The sequence below is a fragment of the Ammospiza caudacuta genome, chromosome 15 (genome assembly GCF_027887145.1).
Source record: "Ammospiza caudacuta isolate bAmmCau1 chromosome 15, bAmmCau1.pri, whole genome shotgun sequence".
Classification (NCBI taxonomy): Eukaryota; Metazoa; Chordata; class Aves; order Passeriformes; family Passerellidae; genus Ammospiza; species Ammospiza caudacuta.
Window position 1 is genome coordinate 17,028,952 of NC_080607.1, and position 22,470 is coordinate 17,051,421.

Sequence of the window (22,470 nt, forward strand, 5' to 3'; positions counted from 1 at the left end):
AAGCATTAATGTTATTTATTGGGCTTAAGTATTCAGTCCTCTGTACATCTTTTTGTAATTTCATCTCATTTTTAAAAGGACAAACTAGAAATTTAGGCTTTCTAGATTCAGAGAATATTCTGAGTTGGAAGAGACCCAGATTATCAAGAAGATGTCAAGATGATATTTAACTGTTGAAATTCAGACAAATTTTTAATTTAGTTCATCAGTTTGCTACTATTTGTTTGATAGACTCCATCTCAAGTGGCATTACAGAATTTCCCTTTTTCTCCTTAATTCAGTTAGCTCAATCCTGCAGTCATTGTAAAGCTGGTTATGTAATACAGTCCTATTTGAAATGAATTTTGTTGAAAAAGACATGCAAACACTGCTGTTTTGTTCTGTGCTAGCTATTATATTGGTTCTACAATTAAAATCTATGTTTTTTTCTCATAAATTTCGTGCATCACTAGATGATTTCTGAGGTAGGTCATATTGCCATATTTGAGTCTAGCTAATGCAAGAAGTATCACAGCCTGGTTCATTGGTATATGACAGAGAAAGCATTACAATTAGCCTGCAAAAGTCCTAAATTTGTTTAAAAAACAGAGCATACTTCTCATTTCCTTTTAGAAGTACTGAAATGAAATTTTAAATATTTTCTTTTAAAAATAAAGATACGTGTTTCTGTGTTCTCAGTGCTGCAAACTTAAAATGATGCTCTGAAATTTTATATAAAATTTTCAAGAGAGAGGACATAATTTTAGTAATTATTCTTACTTAATTGTAGCTTATCAGTTAGGCTGCTGTATGCCAAATGCAAATTTTGTCCATCACATGTAAGACTGAAAATCAGAACGAATTGGTGGCTTGCATTTTGTTGACTGCTCAGTTGATTTGCCTTTAATTGAGAAAGTTGTAAAACATTTTTTTTTAATAGATTAACAGAGATAATGATGCCATTGCATCTGAAAATAACATCCAGCAACTGGGACCATCTGAAGAGGGGGAAGGAAAGGAAGTTTTTTCCACTATTGGGGAAACAAAGAGTCAGAGCTGCAAAGGGGGTGATGATTTGTCAGACTCTTTCAATGAAAGTAAAGAGCAGGAATATTCAACTGCATCAGAACAAACAGTTGTAAGAAATCTCAAGAATCTAAAATTTGAGGCTGGTGCTCCATAACAGGAAAAAGGTAAAAAGTTAATAATCTTTGTAGTTAATTTTTAAATAAGACATGTAAAGTAAGATTTTGAACTGAGGTTGAAGTTTTGCATTAAATATTCACAGTGGTAATTGTTTAGATTAGGTTAAGTAAAATTCTGTGGAAATTTGGAAGAAGAAATAATAACGTCAGCCCTAAGTGCTCGAAGCTCTTGTTCAGGCTGATGTCATCTGCCTTGTGTTCAGGAGAGACATTTTGGATGGCATTTAGAAATTAATGGTCTTTTGAACAGTGTGTGGTATTTGAAACCTCCAGGGAGATTTCAAAGTTAATATTGTATAAGTGCCTTTGAATAAACCTAGTAATTTATTTAGTGTCTTGATCCACTCATTCAGCTTCAAAATGTGCTTGTTTGAGGGTTTATGGTTGAGCTTAGAGTGGTTCCACATTGCCAGCAGAGGGTGGTGGGCACTTATCAATCAATACCTGTCAGCAAAGCCTTTCCCAAAGCCTAAGTAAGAGTAACAGAAAATGGCTGATTTAAGATGTTAGAAACCTTAAAGTATGTTACAGAAGTTAAGGACTGACTCAGAAAAGAACAGATAAGCATCTGTTTCCCTAGTAACTGTGTGTGTACTGTAAAAATTGGATGACATCAATGATGTTGAGTCTGTAAATGTGTGTGTTGTATCTGGAAGTTAAGGTATCTTGGCTGGGGCTCTCTGTGGATACTGTACAAATTGTTGATGTCCCCTGGTGCAGTTACAGCCTTTATAGGAAGCACGTTTGAGCAGTTTTAACAAAGCTAACAATGTTCCTTTGTGTGGGCATGAATCCACAATGAACAAATGACAATAAAGTGGTTTTGTTTGCTTTTACTGAAGCAAAGTGTTATCTGCACATCTCTGTGTGGTATAAAGCAATGTATGAAATGCATTTTGGTCTCAGCATGAAAATCATTACAGAGAGCACACTTGGGAGCTGAGACAACTGTTCTGGAAAGACTCTTCAGATATGACGTATTTGCCATTTCACAGTTTCAAATCTTCTTCATAACTAAAAGTGTTGCACATTTAATCTTAACTTGTTACTCTCAAAAGAAATTCATTACTCTTGTGCCTCGAACTTTAATCTATGACTTCTCCACAGAACTGACTTTTTCCCCTTAAATTCAACCAGTAATTTTAAAGATGCTTTCACATCATGATTTTTTTATATGCACTTTACAGATTCAAGAGCACCAGAAAGCTGGGAGTAGCTTAACCTGCCATTTCCAAATCTTTGCATAAATTTAATTAGTTCTAATTACACGGTTGTTATCAAGAAGTTTGTTGCACAGGCTGTAAGTCTTAAAGATGGTACTTAGAGAGGAAATCTCATCCTGTCTTGGTGGTGAGGGCAAGGGTAGGAGTTAGGTTTCCTGGGATTAGATTCTAAACTGTATCACCAGCAATTAACACAATTTTGGGGGCAAATCACTTAAGTCTTAATGAATCCTGTGATGTAGAAGTTTGAAGTAGTTTTACCCAGACTGCAGGGACTCCTTAGAAATGGTACAATTTTTTTTAAAAAAGTAAAGTCATTATTTTGTGGCATGTACAGCGTAAATGTGTCTTTGTTCCAACAGGAGAAAAGTTTCAACTGTTTTTTCTGCACGTTCACCTCAGTGAAGTTGTGGAGTCTTAGGTGTCATCTGAAAACCCATTCGGACGAGAAACGTCACGCGTGTCACCTCTGCCCCAGGGCCTTCCGTACAGCAGCTCTGCTGCACAGCCATGGCAACACACACACAGGTACCCAGGGCTTGAAAATGCTGTGTTACACACTGCCTTCAAAAGTGAGTGAGCAGGCAAGTGGCTTTGCCTTGGAGCTGTGTTCTGTGATCATTTTATGCTCAGAAATTCCTCTGATTTTCTGTGGCGTTCTGCACTGAGAAGACATGGGCTGTAGTTAGGAACTCTGTGTGTGTGTGTTTGTTTATTTTGTTCAGTACCATTGTAACAATTCTTGTCAGCTGAACGGTGATTTCAGCTGTGCTGCATTCCTACATGCAGAATAGAATTTTCTGTGATGTTTTCGTTTAGCTATATAAACATATCAAGCAAAGTGATAAATTGTGTTTATAATAAATCTACTGTGTACATATATATGGAAGATATTCTCTACTGAGACGGTGGTGAGGCACTGGCACAGGTTGCCCAGAGAAGCTGTGGCTGCCCCATCCCTGGAAGTGCCAAGGCCAGGTTGAGCAGGGCTTGGAGCAATCTGGGACAGTGGAAGGTGTCCCTGCCCATGGCAGAGAGTAGAACAAAATGATCTTTAAGGGCCCTTCCAACCCAAATCATTCTATGATTTATTGTATGTAAAAAATCAGAATATCAGAAATGGTTTTATTAAAAAATTTTGCATGTTGATGTAAGGCAGACAAATCAAATTGCTGTGGTGTTGAATAAAAGTCTCACATGCATTGTTGCAGGGAACAAACCCCATAAATGCAGTGAGTGTGACACAGCCTTTGTGACCTGAGGGGAACTTGCATGACACAGGAGGTACAAGCACACTTTGGAGAAGCCTTTCAAGTGCACAATATGTGAATACTCCAGTGTGGAAGTAAGTACAGCCTTACTGAATCTTTTGGGAGGGTGTGAAGGTTTTCACATGCCAGGATTTTAATGTACATCCAATTTTTGCCCAGATTTTTTAACCATGAGAAGTCCAGGCTCTGCTGATGGCCTTGGACATGCTGATGGATTGTGTTTATCTGTAATGGTGCTGCAGAGTTACTGCAAGGTGGCTGATGGCTACAACTCTGTGGTGCCATGCATTTATTTCATTACATTTCATTTCATTACATTTCATTTCATTACATTGCATTACATTTCATTTGTGTGCACATCTTTTCATCCCCATCATCCTGCAGAAAAGGAACAAGTAGCCTGAGTTCCTGGAACCCTTCTTTGTCCATGTAGTATTTGCAAATGTCTTGCTTCAAATTAATATTCATTTAGTTTAAGAACTAGTTGCATTATAAGAGCTTTTCCTCTTTTTTTAATGCTAAAATTGGTGTTAGACAATGTGTTTGTGTGATTTTGGTCCCACAAAAGCATTTTTGGTCCTCATTTCCACTATGTTCCATCTACTGTAGGACAATACTAGCTAATGTCTAGAAGGAAGTTAATGTATTCTATTTATATATTTGATGATGTATGGGTTTTTTCCAGTTCTAGAATTTTCTCCATCGGGAATAAAATACCTTAGAGTCTGCTTAAGGGTGCACTTGGAAATTGCAATTGAATTGGGTGCACAGGCTTTTAGAAATGCACCTGTGATTGAATCACTGTCACAGTTTAGTGGATGTTCAATATCTGAATTTGTGCTGTGTCCAGATCTAAAGCTGTAAGCAATCCTGAACTTTATTCCATGCACCTTATCTTAATAATTAGATTTTTGATAGCTTGCATCTTTAAAAAGCCTGACAGCTGATACTAAATTACCCTATTCTTTCCCCTGTTTCAGTAAGGAGCTATTCAGCATTCACTGCTGTTACAGAACTCACATTCTTGTGAGCTTTACCTGAATAAAGAAAGCTGAAAGAGCTCTCCAGCACTTACATGCAGATTATTTGACTTTTGTGTATCAAAGGTTGGCAGTCATGTTTAATTTTATTTAAGTGAATAGTAGTGTAGATTTGAAGGAATCTAGTAATGAATTCATTAATTGTGTTCATAAATGGAGGAACTGAACAGTTGATAACTCCTAATCACATACCTACAATATTTATGTAGAACATATCAGAAAAACAGCATAAAAAAGTAGAATTGAATTAAACTTTGTAACTAAAGTGCTTCATTGGGACTTGAAGGTGAATAGACTCTGGATAATGAGTTTGGTCTTTCATTTATTTTCCTGAGTGTTTTCAAAGAATTTCATGTTTGGTATATCCAAGTAGCCTGACAGTAGTAGGTATCCTCTTTTTAAAATTTTATCTTTGTTTGTTTTTATTATAAAATTTCCCATTTTGCTAATGTGGACACTAAATAGGAAAGTAAGATAATATGGGGAAAGAGTGCAGAAGTGTCCTAAAGCCACAACAGGCTGATTGTGCAGGGAAAAACACAAATGTGAGAGTGTTAATTCTGGGATTAATACCAAGTTTAAAATTGCAGTAGGTGCAGCATGTAAAATAGCTTATATTTTAATGAAATGCATCTCTAATGTAGATGTTGCTTTAGGAAATCTCTCCTTTCTGTCTGAGGCCAGCAAGATGAGGCGCCACGTTCGCTCGCACGCGGGAGAGCGGCCCTACCCCTGCCACCTGTGCAGCTATGCCAGCAAAGATGCCTGCAAACTGAAGAGGCACATGTTAACTCACACAGGTGGGATTCTGGGCTAGGGATCAAGCCCAGGGCTTCTCAGCTTCTCAATATTCATAGAGCAATCTTATTTCAGCCTCACAATTAGCCCTTTTTAAACTTGTGATTTGGAGTAAAAACATGTTCTCTTTCAGTGTTCTGGATTTGGCAGTTGGAATCCCAGTAGTTAGTCTTGCTGTTCCTCCTAAACTTCTTTTATATTAGAGAAACATTTCATGAAATATTTCATTTTCTGTGGGTCAAGCTGTCTCTTTTATTTCTCAATTAGTTGATTTTACATGGAGAGGTACCTGTGAGAGATTTTTAATTCTCTGTTAAGAACATAGATATTATTGTGACCCTAGATTGCCAGCAACCAATTTGGTCAACAAAGAATTAAATTGCTTTAAGATTGAAAGCAGTGTGTTCTTGTCATAGCTCTGTAACATGCAAGTCATCTCAGGGGCAGTGAGTATCAATCCTGTACTTCAGGGTTTAACTTGGCTCAATTATGATATGTAATTTGTGCTCTGATTAATGTTTTAGGTTGAATCAGAGTGTGACAGCGTGGTTTGAATCAAATTTTCCAAATATCCCCACTTGTCACGCATTGGTTCATATCTTGAGACAGTTTGGTGCAATTAAACTGAATTATTTTTTTATGAGAGTCAACCACAAGAGTCCAACTGGAAGAGTTCAAGAGTGTAACCTACTCCTGGCAGGGACTAATTCCACAGAAGCAGTCTGGAGCTGGTTCAAAGCTGTGCCAGTTGCCAGTGTTGATGTAATTTTTAATGGTAGTCACAACTGATGTGGCTTTTTGGGGAGGAAAAGCAAGAAAATATTTTCCTAATTTCTCTTCCCACCATTATCAATGGCTGATGGTGTATCACTCTTACCATGATGTTTTACTGCTGTTTACTTTCTCTCCTTGCATATTTGAAGATAATTCTGCATTTTCGTACATGAAGTATTCAAGAAAGAATAGATGACAATTTTAAATAATTCTTTATTCCTAGTTTAGAATTATATGAAAGGCTTTATGCTTCAGCAGTTTGACTTGTGGACTCAGAAAGCCAAGATTTCGTGTTGCAATCAGTTATGTAAACTTCTGCAGACTTGTTTGGCCTTTTGTGCACTGTCAACTAATATTAACTTTTGGTTGATCTGGAGACTGTTGCTGTTAGAACATGGATGCTGAATTCTGTGGGAATTTGAATTTATATTAAATAAGTAGAGTTTCTAAGCATATCTTATTTTAATTTCTTTTTAATAGGTGAAAAACGCTATGAGTGTTATGTTTGCCAGGCCAGATTCACTCAGAGAGGTACCATGAAAATCCATGTGTTACAGAAACATGGAGAAAATGGGCCAAAACACCAATGTCCACATTGTAGTGCTTTCCTTTCTCGAAAAAGTGATTTGGGTGAGTCTAAAGGAAAACACTAACAACATAATATAGAGCTAAGTGGAGGTGAAATCTCTCATTTTCACAAAATTTCACCAAATATGTTATAGCTGACTTCATATTATCACAATATTTTGAATAAAATGTATTTGTAGCTTTACAGGTAAATTCCTCCTGCAAGGAGATGTGGTGACATCTTGTGGTTGATATTTTAATTTCTTTAAAATGCAAAGTAGCAAATATTTAGCTTTTTCTGTTTTATGATTTGCTTGATGCCTGTGGCACTGTGACCCTCTGGTTTTTCAGAAGAAGTGTTGGTGAAAATAGAGCTGACCAGTAAGAAAAAAGCCTATATATAATTTTAAGTTTCCAGAAGTACATGAAAATTCTGTGTTAAAACTGGATTTTTTTGGAGTATTTGATTTGTTAAAGAATTTCCACTGAAATCAGCAAGATTCAGGCTTGCTTTCTTTGGGAAGTTACAACATCTTGCTGCAGCTTTTGTTTAATCTTAAACTAATTTGTCTATTTTACCCCACTGCAGAGAGCATGGAAGGTTCTTTGGTGCTTTCCTCTGTGAGACTGACATTTCTCAGGGCTGTACACAGCCCAGCTCTTGTTCAAAACTCTGAAAATAAAAACCATGCCATTAAAATGAGTTATTTTGAATAACTGTCCAGGTGTCCACCTGAGGAATCTGCATTCCTACAAGGAGGAGGCAGTGCAGTGCAGGGACTGCAGCACAGGAGGGCTCACAGGAGAGAGAAAAGCTTCAGGTGTGCTCAGTGCAGCCAGGTATTTCAGTTCCTGACAAAATACTGCTCACTCTGGTGATGGTCTTGTGAGACACTGTTTGGGGTTATAGTCACCTTAAGAAAATAAAAACTTTTCCGACTGCTGTCCAACTGAAATAGTGTAGTGGTGCTTATTTCCAGGGTAAATCTTTCACAAATTGAAGTTGATATGCTGGAAGGATGAGTCTATCTTCTTGATAAGTCTTTGGTACGTGGACTGCTTAGAAGTATAAAGTAAGAGCAGTCACTTTCAGGGATGTTGTGATAAAGAGCAAAATGTAGCATTTGAGCCTGAAATGTGACTGAATTCTGACTAAATTCAGTCAGAACTGAAAAATTTATTTTAAAGAGTGCTTTTAGGATAGCTAGAACCCATTCAGCAAGGAAAGTAAGAAATTATTATTCACTTCAAAACCATATGCAATGAGAACATATTCTCATTTTGGCTTAACTGTGCACACTTTAAAGTAAATGTGACCCTTTTTCCACATACAGATTTTACATGTGAAACTTTATTGCTTCTCCAGGAAGCAGAAAATGATAAATTTTATTTTATACCCACCAAATGGCAATGTTCTTTGAAAGCAGAATTTTAATATATTCTGGAAAATCTTCAGGAGTTTTATGGAAGTTGTTAACTAAGTCAGTCTTCCACTTAGTGTTCCAGAATTTGTCTGTCAGAACTATATTTGCTTTGTGTCTGTTAAATTGCTTACATAGATTAAGATTTGATTGATATATTTATTCTTCATTATGCTAACAGAGCAATATATGTAAGCATGCTGAAAATCGTGGATTGGTGAGGGCAAAAACTGCTACACCCAGAAAAGGAAGGAAAGGCAAAAATAAAATCCATGAGAACCCGAAGTGTGCTAAGGCAGAAGGTAATCAGTGACTAAGTTAGGATTTAATCATGTAAATTAGAATCAAGACTAAAAGGCTAAGGCAGTGAATCTTCCCTGCTGCTTAATTGCTGTTTCACAGTGGAGCTAATAATGGAAGAATACTTGAGAACAGGCTTTATTGTGTGTCAGAAATTCTTGTTGTGTGAGCTGGGTCTCTGCACAGGTACCATTCCTGCCCCTAACCTCCCTTTTTAGCAATGCTCTCAGATGATCTTTGTGGAGTAAGAGACAAGAATGGAGATACACCTTATGCCTAGGTGTCCCTAAACCTCACCCTTTGTATCAGATTGTATCTGCACTGAGAGAAAATTAGACATGGCAAGAAGAAAAAATGTTGTAGCTTTTCTGAATCTAATGAATATATATCAGCAGCTGAGTTTACATTAGCATTGACACTTCTGTTTTCACTGGTGAGGCTGTAATGGTATGGTTAGAGAGAAGTGTTACAGCTGCAGTGTTTATGTTTTTGCAGTAATTAGATTTTGCTGCTTATTAATGTTTTCCTGCATGCAAACAATTTCTTTTTGATATCTTGTAAATACCTTCATCTGAAAGCTTGATTTTCTAGGGCTGTGATAATGTGTCTTCAGATGTTGTTCATGCAAATATTCAGTTCATTAATTGACTCACACAAAACCTAGAAATTTCTGTGCTGTTCCAGAAGGTTTTTCCCCAAAACTGACATTTGCAAGTATTTAAATATATCACTGTCCACTTGCACAACTTGAAGGGGCCTGTGGGATCCTCAGTGCGGCTTTGCAGATGATGACTTGTGAGACTGGGGCTGTCAGTGATTTGCTGTTGCTAATACTTAAAAAAGAAAAAGCATGCCTATGATAATTAAATTTCCAGTTAAAAAATGCTTAGTTTTCCTCTGATGAGAATACCAAACTCAGTAACATGGCTTGTAATGTAATATTCAACAGAAGATAAATTCATTCCCCAAGTAAAGTGCAAGATAAAAGATGTGCTTTAGTTACATATTGGCAGCATTTTCTCCACTAAATTAAATTGCATACTTGTTAAATTTATTGAAATATTTACTTGTCTTTCTGATTAATCATCCCAATATTTAATTTCTTTTTCAAAGTTGCCCTGAAATTATTCCCAGATGACTCTACTGTGAAAAATGAACATTGTGCCAGTGAGATTATTCCTGTTTCAGATGGGACAGAAACAGCAACTCCAAGGGAACACAGAGCAGAAGCAGCTCATGAAATGGATCCTCAGCATGATGGACAAACAATGCACAAACAGATTGGTCTTCCTTGTTCTCAGTAGGTGTAACTCAAAGTGTGGAACTACCTCCAGTTAGAAAGGTGGAAAAGATGCTGGTTGGAAGCGGTTGAAGCCCTTCTCATGTGCTCATGTTTCTTCTTGCTGCAGTTTCTACTGTGTGACCTAAATACCATTGCAAAATGTGAAAGTTAGAGGCAACTTTCACCTGATTTATTACATACAGGTAATAACAGAGTGGCAAAAATCAGCTAATTTCAGAGTTATTTATTAAAGAATAGATTGGTTGTTTCCCCTTTCATTGGTTTTTTGCCAGCTTTACTCACAGAATTGCAGACTGATCTGAGGCAAGTTTATCCCTCAGTATCACTGAGAGCTGCCTGAATTTCAGTGCTTATACTTTGCTGAGGTAAGCACATGAAAGGCAATGATTTTTTAGTACAAGGTACATTTACTAAATCTCCTTTCTGCAAACACTTTAGTTTCTAATCAAATTCATGATGCAATAGAATGCATGACACAATTTTGTGGAAAAGCACCATTTTTTATGCCTCTTACTGCTGGTAATTAGAAACTAATCTTTTGTCTGAGTTTTTCTCAGCTCACTTAGCTGGGGAAACAGAACGGCATGGCAAAAATGAAGCAGGAGCAGGGTGGCAGAGAAGTGTGGACGACCCCATATTCTGGGAATGTGAAACCTTGTGTGACCTTAAGCTGATTCTTTTTTGGATGCAGGTGGGATCTGTTTTCTTTAACCAGCCTTGCAAGCGTTCCGTGTAAGTTTGTGATCCTCCATTTAGCACCAGATCCACACCACACCCAATTAATTAGATCTTCAATAAAGCACAACGGTGTTACTTAGGAAAGTTCATGTTTACAGTACACTTTAAAATCAGAAAATAATTTAACTGTCAAATACAATTCTCTAACTTTCCTTAGGTTATAAGAACTACTGGGTTTAACTCTTAATGATTACTAGAGTCATTGCAGTAAGTACTATTAATTTTCCTGATTCACTACAATGATCACAATTGCCATTTATGCTCTGTTCACACTTTTTTTTTTGTAATTTATAATTAATACTTGGAAGCCTCATAAAATCTTAAATACTTTTAAAATATTCATATTTAATGCTGCTATTCTTATGTTACATTTCATTAAAAATAAGTGCCAGCATAACTAACAAATATTAATAATATTAGGTCATGTAACAACTGAATTTAATTGGGATGCCAAACCCTCATCCCAATTTCAAGGTTAACATCTGTGTTTAACTTCATTATGGTGTGGAATTTGACCAGTATGAAATGGTTTGGGTTTGCAGGTGGGGCAGGCTGTGCTTGCAGGTTCTGCTGATGTGGGCAGGAACAGAATTCCTGTGCTGGGCACCCCAGGTGAGCTGCAGGCTCACAGCAACTGCAGCTGTTAACTTTTTTACTTTCAAAAATGAAACAATGAATCTTTAAGTTTTTGCCAGTTAGTTTATTAACACAGCACCTTTAATCCTGTACTTGGTGACATGTCTACACGCCTGTTCTAGGGTAACTTGTTTAATTCAGCAGCTGTTCTGTGACCAGAGCAGGGCCAGGAGCTTTGGGCCATGCAGTGTCCCCAGTATCTCTGTGCTCAGTGAGCAGATAAGGGAGGATGTTGGGATTAGCAGGAGATAATTGCAGCCTTAAATAAATAATCCCATTTATAGAGACCACACCAAAGGCCTCACCAAGACCTTCATCAATCATCTCAGTCAAACACATGAACAGGAATTACCACTGTGGTAACAGAAACCTCCTTCAGTTCTGTAGCTAACCCTGAAAAGTCAGAGGGCTTGAATTAATTTTGGTTCCTTATTGATTCTGTCCCTCCATTGCAGATCTGTTACTTCAGTGTTCATAAAGTTTCATATTGATTGCTCTGTGTCTGTTTTCATGCTGGTAAGATTTCAGGAAGTTCATTTGTTCTTACAAGTGACAGGACTTAAGAATACTTTTGTTCATTATAATTGCTTCAATAATATTGTTAACTTTATTCTTGTTGAGCTGTTTCCATTTGTGTTATAAATTCTAAGCAGCAGATTGCTTGGTTAAAATTAATTTTAGAAGTTGTTTAAATTCCTTGATCAATTTGCTGAATATATATTGTTCATTTGAATTGTTAATAACAAAGCTGACTCATTCTGTGCTGACATCTAAAAATCAGACTACATAGAGTGGAATGTGAATGTAGTAATAAAAGATATTTTTATCTCTGAACTTTCAAATTATTATTTCAGTAGTTAGAAGCTATGAATATGTCATTTTGGAAATGAAGAAAGAATGCTTTGACCTCCTCAGGAGCCATTCCTAGGGGCCTTATGCTTTTCTACAGCAGTGATTGTTCTTCATGATTAAGAGTTTGCATAACTATGTAAATGCAAATATTTGCATCACTATTCTGATTTATATTTTACAGAGATAATTTAATTTCATTATATTACTCACATATTTCAGACCAGTAGATATGTATTAATATCTTTTAAAGCAATGCATATTCTGAACAGATGCCAAATTTAAAATATTTTAATTTACTAATTGTGGAGGAGTTGTTAAATACAGAGGAATTATTCATGTCTGAAACAGATAATACTGGAGTGTTCTGTAGCATTATGTAACAGTGTTCTGAGATAATTCAGTTATTTGGGAAAGAAGAGGAAACTTGCATTCTGAGTTTCCTCTGCAAGCTGAAATTGTCTATGCTTTAAATAGTTAATGTGTGAGGAAATACAGTTTTCATAGACCCAGCAGATAAAATGCAGAGAAAGAGTAAAACCAGGCCTTTGGATACATTCTTTTAGAATTTTGGCTCTGTAATGAAACAGACTTGACACCGTAGTAGCTTCAATGATGCTAAAATGTGACGTGACCCTGTGGAAGTGATGTGTCAATTAGAATGAGCTGCATCCTGAAATTTGGAAGAATTGACCTCAAAAGAATCCTGGACAAAAGAAGAAGGAGCTGAGACTGGAATTTGGCTCTGGTGTTCCTGCAGGAGCTCCTGCTGGAGTTCAGGGGCAGGGCTGGTTTGGGATCGGTCATCCCTGGCCGTGGGCACTCCTGGGTCTGGTATCGGTCATTCCTGGCCGTGGTCATTCCCGGTGTTGGGTCTGGTATCGGTCATTCCTGGCCGTGGTCATTCCTGGTGTTGGATCTGGGATTGGTCATTCCTGGCCGTGGTCGTTCCCGGTGTTGGATCTGGCCATGGTCACTCCCGGCTGTGCTCATTCCCGGGTCCGGTAGTGGTCACTCTTAGCTGCCGTGGTCACTCCCGGGTCCAGTACTGGTAATTCCTGGCCGTGGTCACTCCCAGTGTTGGATCTGGGATTGGTCATTCCTGGCCGTGGTCGTTCCTGGTGTTGGATCTGGTATCGGTCATTCCCGGCCGTGGTCACTCCCGGTGTCGATATCGGTCATTCCTGGTGTTGGATCTGGTATCGGTCATTCCCAGCCGTGATCATTCCTGGTGTGGGATCTGGGATCGGTCATTCCCAGCCGTGGTCATTCCTGGTGCTGGATCTGGTATCGGTCATTCCCGGCCGTGGTCACTCCCGGTGCCGATATCGGTCATTCCTGGTGCTGGATCTGGGATCGGTCATTCCCGGCCGTGGTCACTCCTGGTGCCGATATCGGTCATTCCTGGTGCTGGATCTGGTATCGGTCACTCCCGGTGTCGATATCGGTCACTCCTGGTGCTGGATCTGGTATCGGTCATTCCCGGCCGGGGTCACTCCCGGTCCGGTGCCGGTCACTCCCGGCCGTGCTCATTCCCGTTGCTGCCCGCAGGTGGCAGCACGGGGCCGCGGCAGCTCCGGGAGCCGCTCGAGGTTCTGGAATTGCTGCCTCAGTTTCCCTCGGCCCGTCCCTCCATCGCTTTGGCCGTGTCCAGGCGATACAAAAACAGCTTTTTCTTTCCTTTAGCATGTTCCTAATGTCGCTACCAGGAGAGAGGAAGGGAGTGTGCTGCTGCCTTGTGTTCTGCTGAGCAAGGCTGGGGCTGCCTTGTTGTGCCTGGAACAGGAATTTTCTCCCAGTGGGACTGATGGAGGCTGAGCTGGTCCCTGCTGTTCAGGGACTGTGACAGCTCTTCAGCCCTGCTCGTGCCTTTTCTGTGTTTGTGTTTCCCTTTGCCTGAGCTGCTCCATGGAGGGTCAGGGCAGTGGCACCAGGGCAAGGCAGGTGCAGGGAGCCTGCACTAGGACACGTTAATATATTTTCTGTTGCTGATAAATCTTTTTAACATAGCAAGAAAGTTAATGTTTGTTGATAATTTAAGCAGCTTATCTAAGAAATCTTAAAGAGATGTTAGGGCTTTTAACAAGCAACACATTTGTTAGGGGAATTTTTAAAAGTCCTTTTAAGTGAGGTGATGTGGGCACAGGCCATGAGGAGTGACCTGACCCTTTGATAAAGGAGGAACTTGTCAAATCCAGTAGATTTTTTTCAAACATTCTCCAAGGTAAGTGTTGACACAACAATGTGGAAATGGTGCACAGTCAGCGTCACCACAAGGACTGGGACTTCTCATGCTGTGATGTGACATTTTACCATGAGATGGTCTTTACTCACTGTCTAAGCATTATTCTTGTACACTATACAAGGAAATGATGGATTTCCAGCTGATTTCCATTTTTGTAACTGTTCCAAGAAATTTTCTTGAATTGTCATCGTAACATTCCTGCCATCCTCTCCTTTGTATCCAAACTAGTCTCTTTCCTGTCTTTCAAATCTTTTTGCTGACTGCTGAGTCTGGATCAGGGAAACTTGTCTGCTGTCTGTCGGCACATTCCTGGAGATCCTTGCCATGATTACTTTTCTGTTAGTTACATGAGTTTGGTTATTTAACAATCTCACAACTACACTGCAAAGATAACTGACAAAAAAATTAACAGATGGGAGTTTAATTGTTGTTGTGAGGAAGCCTCTGTCTCTCAGCCATAGCTGTGTTGTCTCCATTATACAGATGAGAAAGATGACACACAGAACAAAATGAATCTCTGATTTAATCCTCTTGCTTTCAGGAGCAATGAAACCCACAGTGTGCTCTGCTCATTACTACTTCAATCTCACTGAACCAGAAATAGAAACCTGGGGAGCTGCAGCATGTGCTGATTAAGTTACATTAGCAGAAGGTGGTGAGCAAATAGGCAAGGACCTGAAGACATAAAGCTAGTGCTGTTAATCACTTCCAGAGACATTAAAATCAGAATATTAAAGCTGAAATAACATTTATAACTTCTTAAAGGTCAGTGCTTAAGCTGATAGGAAGGCACTGTGGCAGCATGACTCACAGCCATGGGCATGAGAGGAGTGCAGCATCCTGGACGAGCAAGCTGGTGCTAATTGAAAGGTCCAAAAAGAAGACACAAACTCTGAAATCTCAAGGCCTTTCTAAAGCAGGAAGAGTGAAATGAAAAACATTTTCCTTTGATACAAACCTTGGAGGCCCCTTTTACTGAATGCAAGCTGACTCCTAATGGGTGACTGAATTGTGGCTGACAGGTTGGGTATGGCTCTAGCAGTAACTTCCACTCCGTTTGAAATCTCGGGTTTGTTTTGCTTAAGAAACTGGATGTGCATTTGAAAGCAATTTGCATTAATAAAGTATGTCTTCAGGCAAACATCATTCCCTGTTTTAAACAGCTTTTAAGCTTTTAAACAGCCCAGCTATTGTTTGAAGTCAGTGGCAGAAACAGCTGGGCTCTGTCTGGCGTTAGGGGTGTGAGCATTACAAAATGGGAAAGCATTTTTGGACAGTTTTGGTTCAATCTGTTTTCACTTTGAATTGGCACTTGACAATGAAGAATTTCGTTTCTATCTCCTTTGGTAGCTGACTGTTTGAGTTGCTTCTCTAAATTATTTTATTTTTAACTTTTGGGGTTGGTTTTTTGTTTTCCCCAAATTGAACTATTATTGGTTCTATCCCTGCTCTGCCACATAACATTTGCAGCTAATGGGGGGAATGCAAAGGAGTGACACTGCTGATTGCTTTGATAAGAAAGATACTTGCTTTTATTACCAACTAATTAAATGGTAGGTAGCGGCTAATGGTGATTATAATTAAGCCTGGAACTGACATCCTTCTTCTGGAAGAGCTGTAGACTGAGACAACTAAGCTCAAGTCCCTTTATGGCAAAGGTGATTTTTTGTTCTGTTATAGGATCAGCTGTTTCACTGCAAAGTGAAAGTTGTGAAGCTGTTTATAGTTGGTATTTGCCAATGCCATTTTAAATGTCCTGCTGCTTAAAGGGAGCTGTTTGTCCTTTCACCATTTAGCTTTACTGACTGTGAATTGAAATTGTTTAATTTTACATGAGCTGTACCCTCCAGGCCATGTCCTCTGACAAAATTTTTGCAGTTTTGCTCCAGTAAAATTTGTGGGATAATAAATGTCATAATAGTGTTAGGGGTAAGACTGTGCTCCATTTTTGCAGAAGTGTAAGTTTATAGTAACTACAGATAGATAGTAAATTCATTCTGGTTAGATGAAAGGTGAGACAGCTGTGTCTTCTTTTGGGCCAAACTTCCAAGGAGTGATGCACAAGCACAAACCCCACCTGTTAACATTAGGAAATGCACCTGGACATTGGACACAAAGGGATATTTTCTGTTTCCTCCCAGTGCCTGTGAGGGATGTAGAGGTGTGCAGGGTGCTGTGGTTGATCCTGCCAGGGATGCAGGAGGGCACTGTGGGCATTCGGGCTGAGCCTCGGGGGTTCCTCCCTCTCAGCAGCAGCTGATGGTGGGAACAATAAAACTGCTTTCCCCATCTGTGATGGAGCCTGACAGTTCGTAGGGGATGAGTCAAAGGTCGCTGATGAGAGGATCCATCCAGATAATTGCTGTAATTGCTCCCTGAGGATGCAGCTCCTCTCAGGCAGTGGCTGCTGGTGAATCTATACTTGGCAGTGAACCTCATCCTGTGCCTTAAATCAAAAAAGTTCCTTCATCAGATAGAAATGGAGAAAGCTATTTTGATTTTTTTTTCCTCCTGTTGGCAGGTGATTAGGAAATAGTTGCATTGTGAAACAGGGAAGTAATTGTGATTTAAACATTAAATTACTATTTAGTGTTAAACCCTTTGATGAATACACAAGCTGTTGTTACTTCACAACAAATATCAATAAGCAGCATGAATGAGTATACATAATTCATAATATTTAACTTGAAAGTGCATCTTTTTCTTACAGTGATTGATTCATTTTTCTAGAGTTTGTCCAGTGACTTCATCACAATTTAATGCAAAAAGCTTTTTTGTTGCAGCGTGAACGGTAACAGGACACAAGCTAGTCCTGACACAAAAATAACTTTTTTCATACCCCTTCACACAGCCCAGAAATCCAAAAGCTTTGTGGTTGCATTGCTGAATGAAACTGGGGAAATAACACCATTATCAATCAGTCACCCCTTAGGACTTTATTATATGAAGAATAAGAGATATTCAATAGAGGTTGTGCTCAGTAAGAAGGAATTGAAAAGGCAGGAACTACCTCAAACACAACAATCAGATTGTGTTTTTTACCCCAAACCGTTTGAATGTTGTGTATAACACACAACACTTCCCATTTTAACAGACTGTTTCTTTGCCCATAGGGGAATTTTTCATTTACCAGAGAGGCCCAAGGGATGGGAAGCAAAGTTTGTTTTTGCAAGAAGCTGCAGAGTTTGTTTTCCGCCAAAGCCCCACAAAGGATCAGGATTGCCCAGCCGCGGTGGGGAAGGTGAGTGAGCCCCCAGCCCCTTTCTGAGCAGCATTTTCACTGCCCTCCCAGGCTCTGTGTGCCCTTTCTGTGGCTCCAGGGGCTGACGGAATGAAGAAGTGCAGGGCAGCCCAGCGCTGCTCTGAGCAAAGGCTGGTTCCTCTCTGGGGCAGGTTCAGGCGTGTTCCTTTGGACCCACGCTGACACAAAGGCAGGGTCAGAAGAACATTTTCTGGAAGCTGCTTTGGTGGTTTTTAATCTGCTGTTGTTTCCTCCTTCCTGGATTTTTCTGCATTGACTCCAAGGGAGTGTGATGGGGCAGAGCTCTCTCTAAACTGCACCCCAGTGTGGGGATAGCAACAAAGCTTTGCTCTCCTCTTGCAATTTATCCAGTCAGGTTTCCTTTTTATTCAGTGAAATTGCTGGGGTTTTCCACCCTGATGAAAGCTCTGCTGTCAGACACATAATGGTTTTACATCATATACCTCTCCTGAAAGTACTAATTTAAACCTGTCTTTACTATTATGAAATAAGTAGGTAGTAGCATGGTCTTGTGCCAACACAAATTAGTACATTTATAATTAGATTAGTACAAATTGTTTATAGGTTTCAGACTCCACTTAGCCCAGTAGAATATGCATGCAGTCTGAAAAATTGCTTTCTTTGGTGGAAATTCCTTTGAAATAACAAAAGTGTGGCTCAGAATAGAGTTTTACATGTTTTATATTAGTTCAATAACAGCTATAATCTGATACTATTGTCATTTGGTTTATGCCTTTTGCCACTTATTCATCTAAACAGAAAACAGTATTTTGTGCTTCCAGAGATCCTGGTATTTATCTATGATTCATTCAGTGGCTATAATTGAAATATACTCTTGAATTTCCCCTGAAGCTCTTGCTCGTGGGAAACCAACAGGCTTACACCAAACATATCTGTCACTACTAAAAGCTATTTGATAAGAGACTTGGGAAAAAATCTTCTTAAAATACAGCAAAAGAGAACTGCAAAAAGCAGAGTTCTTGCTGCACAGGAGCTCTCTCAGCTATTTTTGCTGGGAGTGCTTTGGGTAGAAGACAAACATGGTCAAATTAGCTAAAATCCTGGAAGTTCAGTCAAGGATACTGCCTTAAATAGTTCACCCAGAAAGGCTTTCTTAGGGCAGCCCCTTCCGAATTCCGATGGCAGTTGCAATTTCTAATAAGTAAATATCAAATATAGTAATTTTTCTGTGAATTTGTTTGAGGAGGGATTATTGGAATGTTTCGAGGTCAAATTCAGCTCTCCTAACTATGAAATACTCACTAGGAAAAATATATATCTGAGAGTAGACCTTGATTAATATTGTTGTTTTCCTATTCTTGGCTTTATTTTTTTTGCCAGTCATGGCTATAGGTCAGAGCTGGAGGAAAAAAAGTATGGTAACAAGATGCTAAAATTTAAAGGAAAATGTGTTCACTGTCAACCTCCTTTTACTGTGCAGTGGTTTTTACTTCTTGCCAAATATCTGCTATTTGACCCCTCTGGGCTATGCTAATATTGACCTAAAGAGCTCAGGAGATTATCTTTCAATGTAGGAATAAATTCAATATTTACTCATAAATATTTTTCATAGAGCCATAGAATACCAGGTTGGGAAGGACCTCAGGGATCTTATGACTGAACCCTTCTAGGCAAAACCACAGCCTTGGTAGGATGGCCCAGCTGAATCTTAAAAGTGTCCAGCACTGGGGAGATTTTTCTGTAAAAGATGTTCCCTGTAGAAAGGGAATTTCCATCTTCTTTGTAAGCTGGAACATGGTGAGGAAATCTCCCTAAGCCTTCTTTTCTCGAGGCTGAACAACCCCAATTCTCTCAACCTTTTCTCGTGGGGCATCTTCCCAGTTCTTTGATCATCTTTGTGGTCCTTCCCTGGACTATCTCCAGCCTTTCCACATCTTTTTTATAGCATAGCAGGGACCAAAAGTGACCCCAGTATTGCAGGTGAGGCCTGACAAGTGCTGCATTGGGTGGGATGATGATGATGATGATGATTTTATTTCTGTTGGTGATGCCCTTGCTGGAGCAGCCCAGTATTCTGTTGGCTCTCTGCCACAGCAGCTCCCTGGTGACTCAAACTGAGATTTTGGCCCCCTTTCCACAGGAAATGGCTCAATTTCTGGCTTATCCCTGCTCTCACATGCACCTTTGGTGCTGCACCACCGTGTGCACACCTGGCACTGCAGACATCCATCCCCTTGACCATCCCCTTCTCTCATCTCAATTCAAAGCTGCCACCAAAGCTTTGGGGAAGCTGCAGCCCCTCCCCAAGGCCCATATGTGTGGCTGTGACCCCACAATCTGTTAATGAACATGTGCAAGAGCAGAGCAGCTCCTGAGCACGTGGGTGGAGAGTGGCCGAACTCATCCCACTGCCAGGGAAAATTCATTCCCAAATGCCAGAAGTCAAAATAATGGACTGGATCACTGTGGGCTGTGGTGGTCCCAAAGGGTTAACAGGGGCTGTGCACTGCCAGCCCTCACTGCCTCTGCTGAAGGAACATTAATTATAGAGAGCCAGAAGGATTCAGAGCTAAAAAGCCTAAAAGGCCTGAGTAGTATTTAAAACCAAGACAGTCAAATAACTGGTTGGATTTGATCTCTAATAAATTACTATGTTCTGATGGTGGAATTCAGCAAGAGGGTGACAGTCAGATGGGGAGGTTGGCAGCAAAAGTTTTAAAAATAAATGGTCTTAAATTGCAGGAAATTACAGCAAGCAGCTCCTTGGGGTTATTTTTCTGCAGGCATTGTGTGTCTGAGGAGGCAGGCAGCCTGCTGGCAAGCTTCTGACCTTTTGTGTGAGAAATAAAATATGCAGGTGCAGTAGTGGGAGCGCACAACGGGGGACAGTGACTTTCAGCTGTGGGTTTGAGCCCTGGGCCCTGCAGGGCAGCCAGGAGTGCTCCAGATAGCTCCAGTAAACCTCAGAGCACACAGGGAGAGGCTGTGGCTGGAAAGGATTGCAGAATTTGTGTGTTTCCTACACATGTCCTTGTGCTCCAAATCTGTAAAATGATCTTGCTGAGAACTGATCTGCTTCTCATATTGCCCTGTTTGTATTTCAGTCTGGAGTAACTCTTGGAGCAGTTTTTGGTTTGGTGGCATTGCTGCACCATGCTCTGACTCCCATTTCCTTGGCTGAAAGGAAATCCACACCTGCATGGCAGGGATTTCCTCCCATTGTGATTATATTCCAGATTCCTAAACCCTCTAAGTAAATTTGAATGAGAAGTGATAATTTAAAATGTAATGGAGGTGCTGTAGATAAACAGGCGACAGCAATGCTGGGAATTCAGCTCTGCAGTGGCTGGAGGAACAAATCCTCTCTGTTTTCTCTCTGCAAGAGAAGTGATGAATCCTGGATCTCTGCTCCACTCCCATGTTCAGTGTTTATCAGGTCAGTGTTCCTACAGACAAAACTGAGGAGTTCCAGTCATTAATCTCTCTCAGTTTAGTGTTGCTGTTACTGCTCCAATGTTTGTCACTTGTTTGGGCATGAAAATCACCAGGTTTTGCTGTGGGAAAAACCCCCATGCTGTCCCAAACACTTCCACACCTTTATAAATCACAGAGGATCTTACATTGAGGATTATGAATACAAAGTTTTATCTACTGATAGTTCACATTTAGAACCAATGTTTAGTTCCATGTTCTTATGAAAATATTGTTTTTAAAAATTAAAGGATATATTCTTGGAAGCTTAAATATCCTCCACAGAGAAATTTATATCCATGTAGGTTTTACAGCTAAACCCAGTTCTAACTATTATCTGCTGGTGGCACCATTACACCAGAGGAATTTATTATCCAAGTCTTAAATGAAAAACTGCTATGGACTACACCTCTCAATCTGATTTAATGACTTTTTCTTTTTAATTTCTTCATAGTTTGGTGTGAGTTAAACCAAGTCATTGTGTTGCCATGGGGTCATTGTGGGTGAGTTTTAAAGAGATAAGCTTCATGAGGAGCCTAATGGCGATGTGCCAGGGAGGAAAATTGTCTGACAGTGTCACCTAAAGTAAGAGATCCTTTATGCAATCATGCCCTGGTTCTTTTCTCTGCATCAGAGGCAGTTTCATATTGAGTATTATTTCCCCCCTTTATTTTTTCTTTCAGAAATCTTGGCTAAAAAAAAAGAAAAAGCCAACTTAGGTCATGTTTCATCCTTCAGATGCTGAGGATTAATCTTTAACATTGATTTTTCTAATTATAAGTGGGGAGGAACAGTTACATTAGGTTTTTTCTCTGTGGGGTAACCACACAGACAAATCCATTTTTTTTTATTTGGCAGTTTATTTTGTTTATATTCATGTAATTTCCTAGACCTGCCCATTATTAATATATATTGCTACATAGCTGTGTGAGCCACTTATATACCACATAACATAGTGCAGTTTGATTTTTCCTGTGGATACGGGAGCAATCCCTTCCAACAGCATTTTTCCACACAGATTTCTACTTTAGTTCTTAGCTTAAAGTTACAAAGATTGAAAATTTTGAGTAGTTACCTAAATTAATCTTTGTCCTCCCTGAGAGACACAAGCACTTCTAATTAAACATATCATTGATTCTATTAATTCTGTTTTTCTTGCAAGGAACTTGCTGTATTCTTTACTCAACAAATGGGAGAATGACACTACACTTCAGTCCATTGTGAATGCCTGTAAAATTCAGTTTAAAAATCCTCTTATAAAACCTGGTACTTTTCTATTTTTCCCAATTTTAGCAAACACAAATTCCCCCCCATGTTGCCCTCTCCCTCCCCTGGGTAATGTTGCTTTATATCTGGGCAGAAGTAATTTGTGCAAGACACATTACTTATAGGACAGTGCCTAAAAATACATGCAAAGGTCAGCGCAC

At 39.5% G+C, this 22,470-nt stretch overlaps 1 protein-coding gene across 1 annotated transcript in view; it reads left to right on the forward strand.

The window, feature by feature from the left end:
• CTCFL (CCCTC-binding factor like) overlaps positions 1-22,470 on the forward strand; it is a 53,865-nt gene that overhangs the window by 210 nt on the left and 31,185 nt on the right. Inside the window, 6 exon segments of the mRNA XM_058814560.1 lie at positions 965-1,192; positions 2,773-2,935; positions 3,619-3,752; positions 5,398-5,518; positions 6,771-6,920; positions 7,583-7,697. Of these exon segments, the coding sequence (XP_058670543.1) occupies positions 965-1,192; positions 2,773-2,935; positions 3,619-3,752; positions 5,398-5,518; positions 6,771-6,920; positions 7,583-7,697 (911 nt within the window).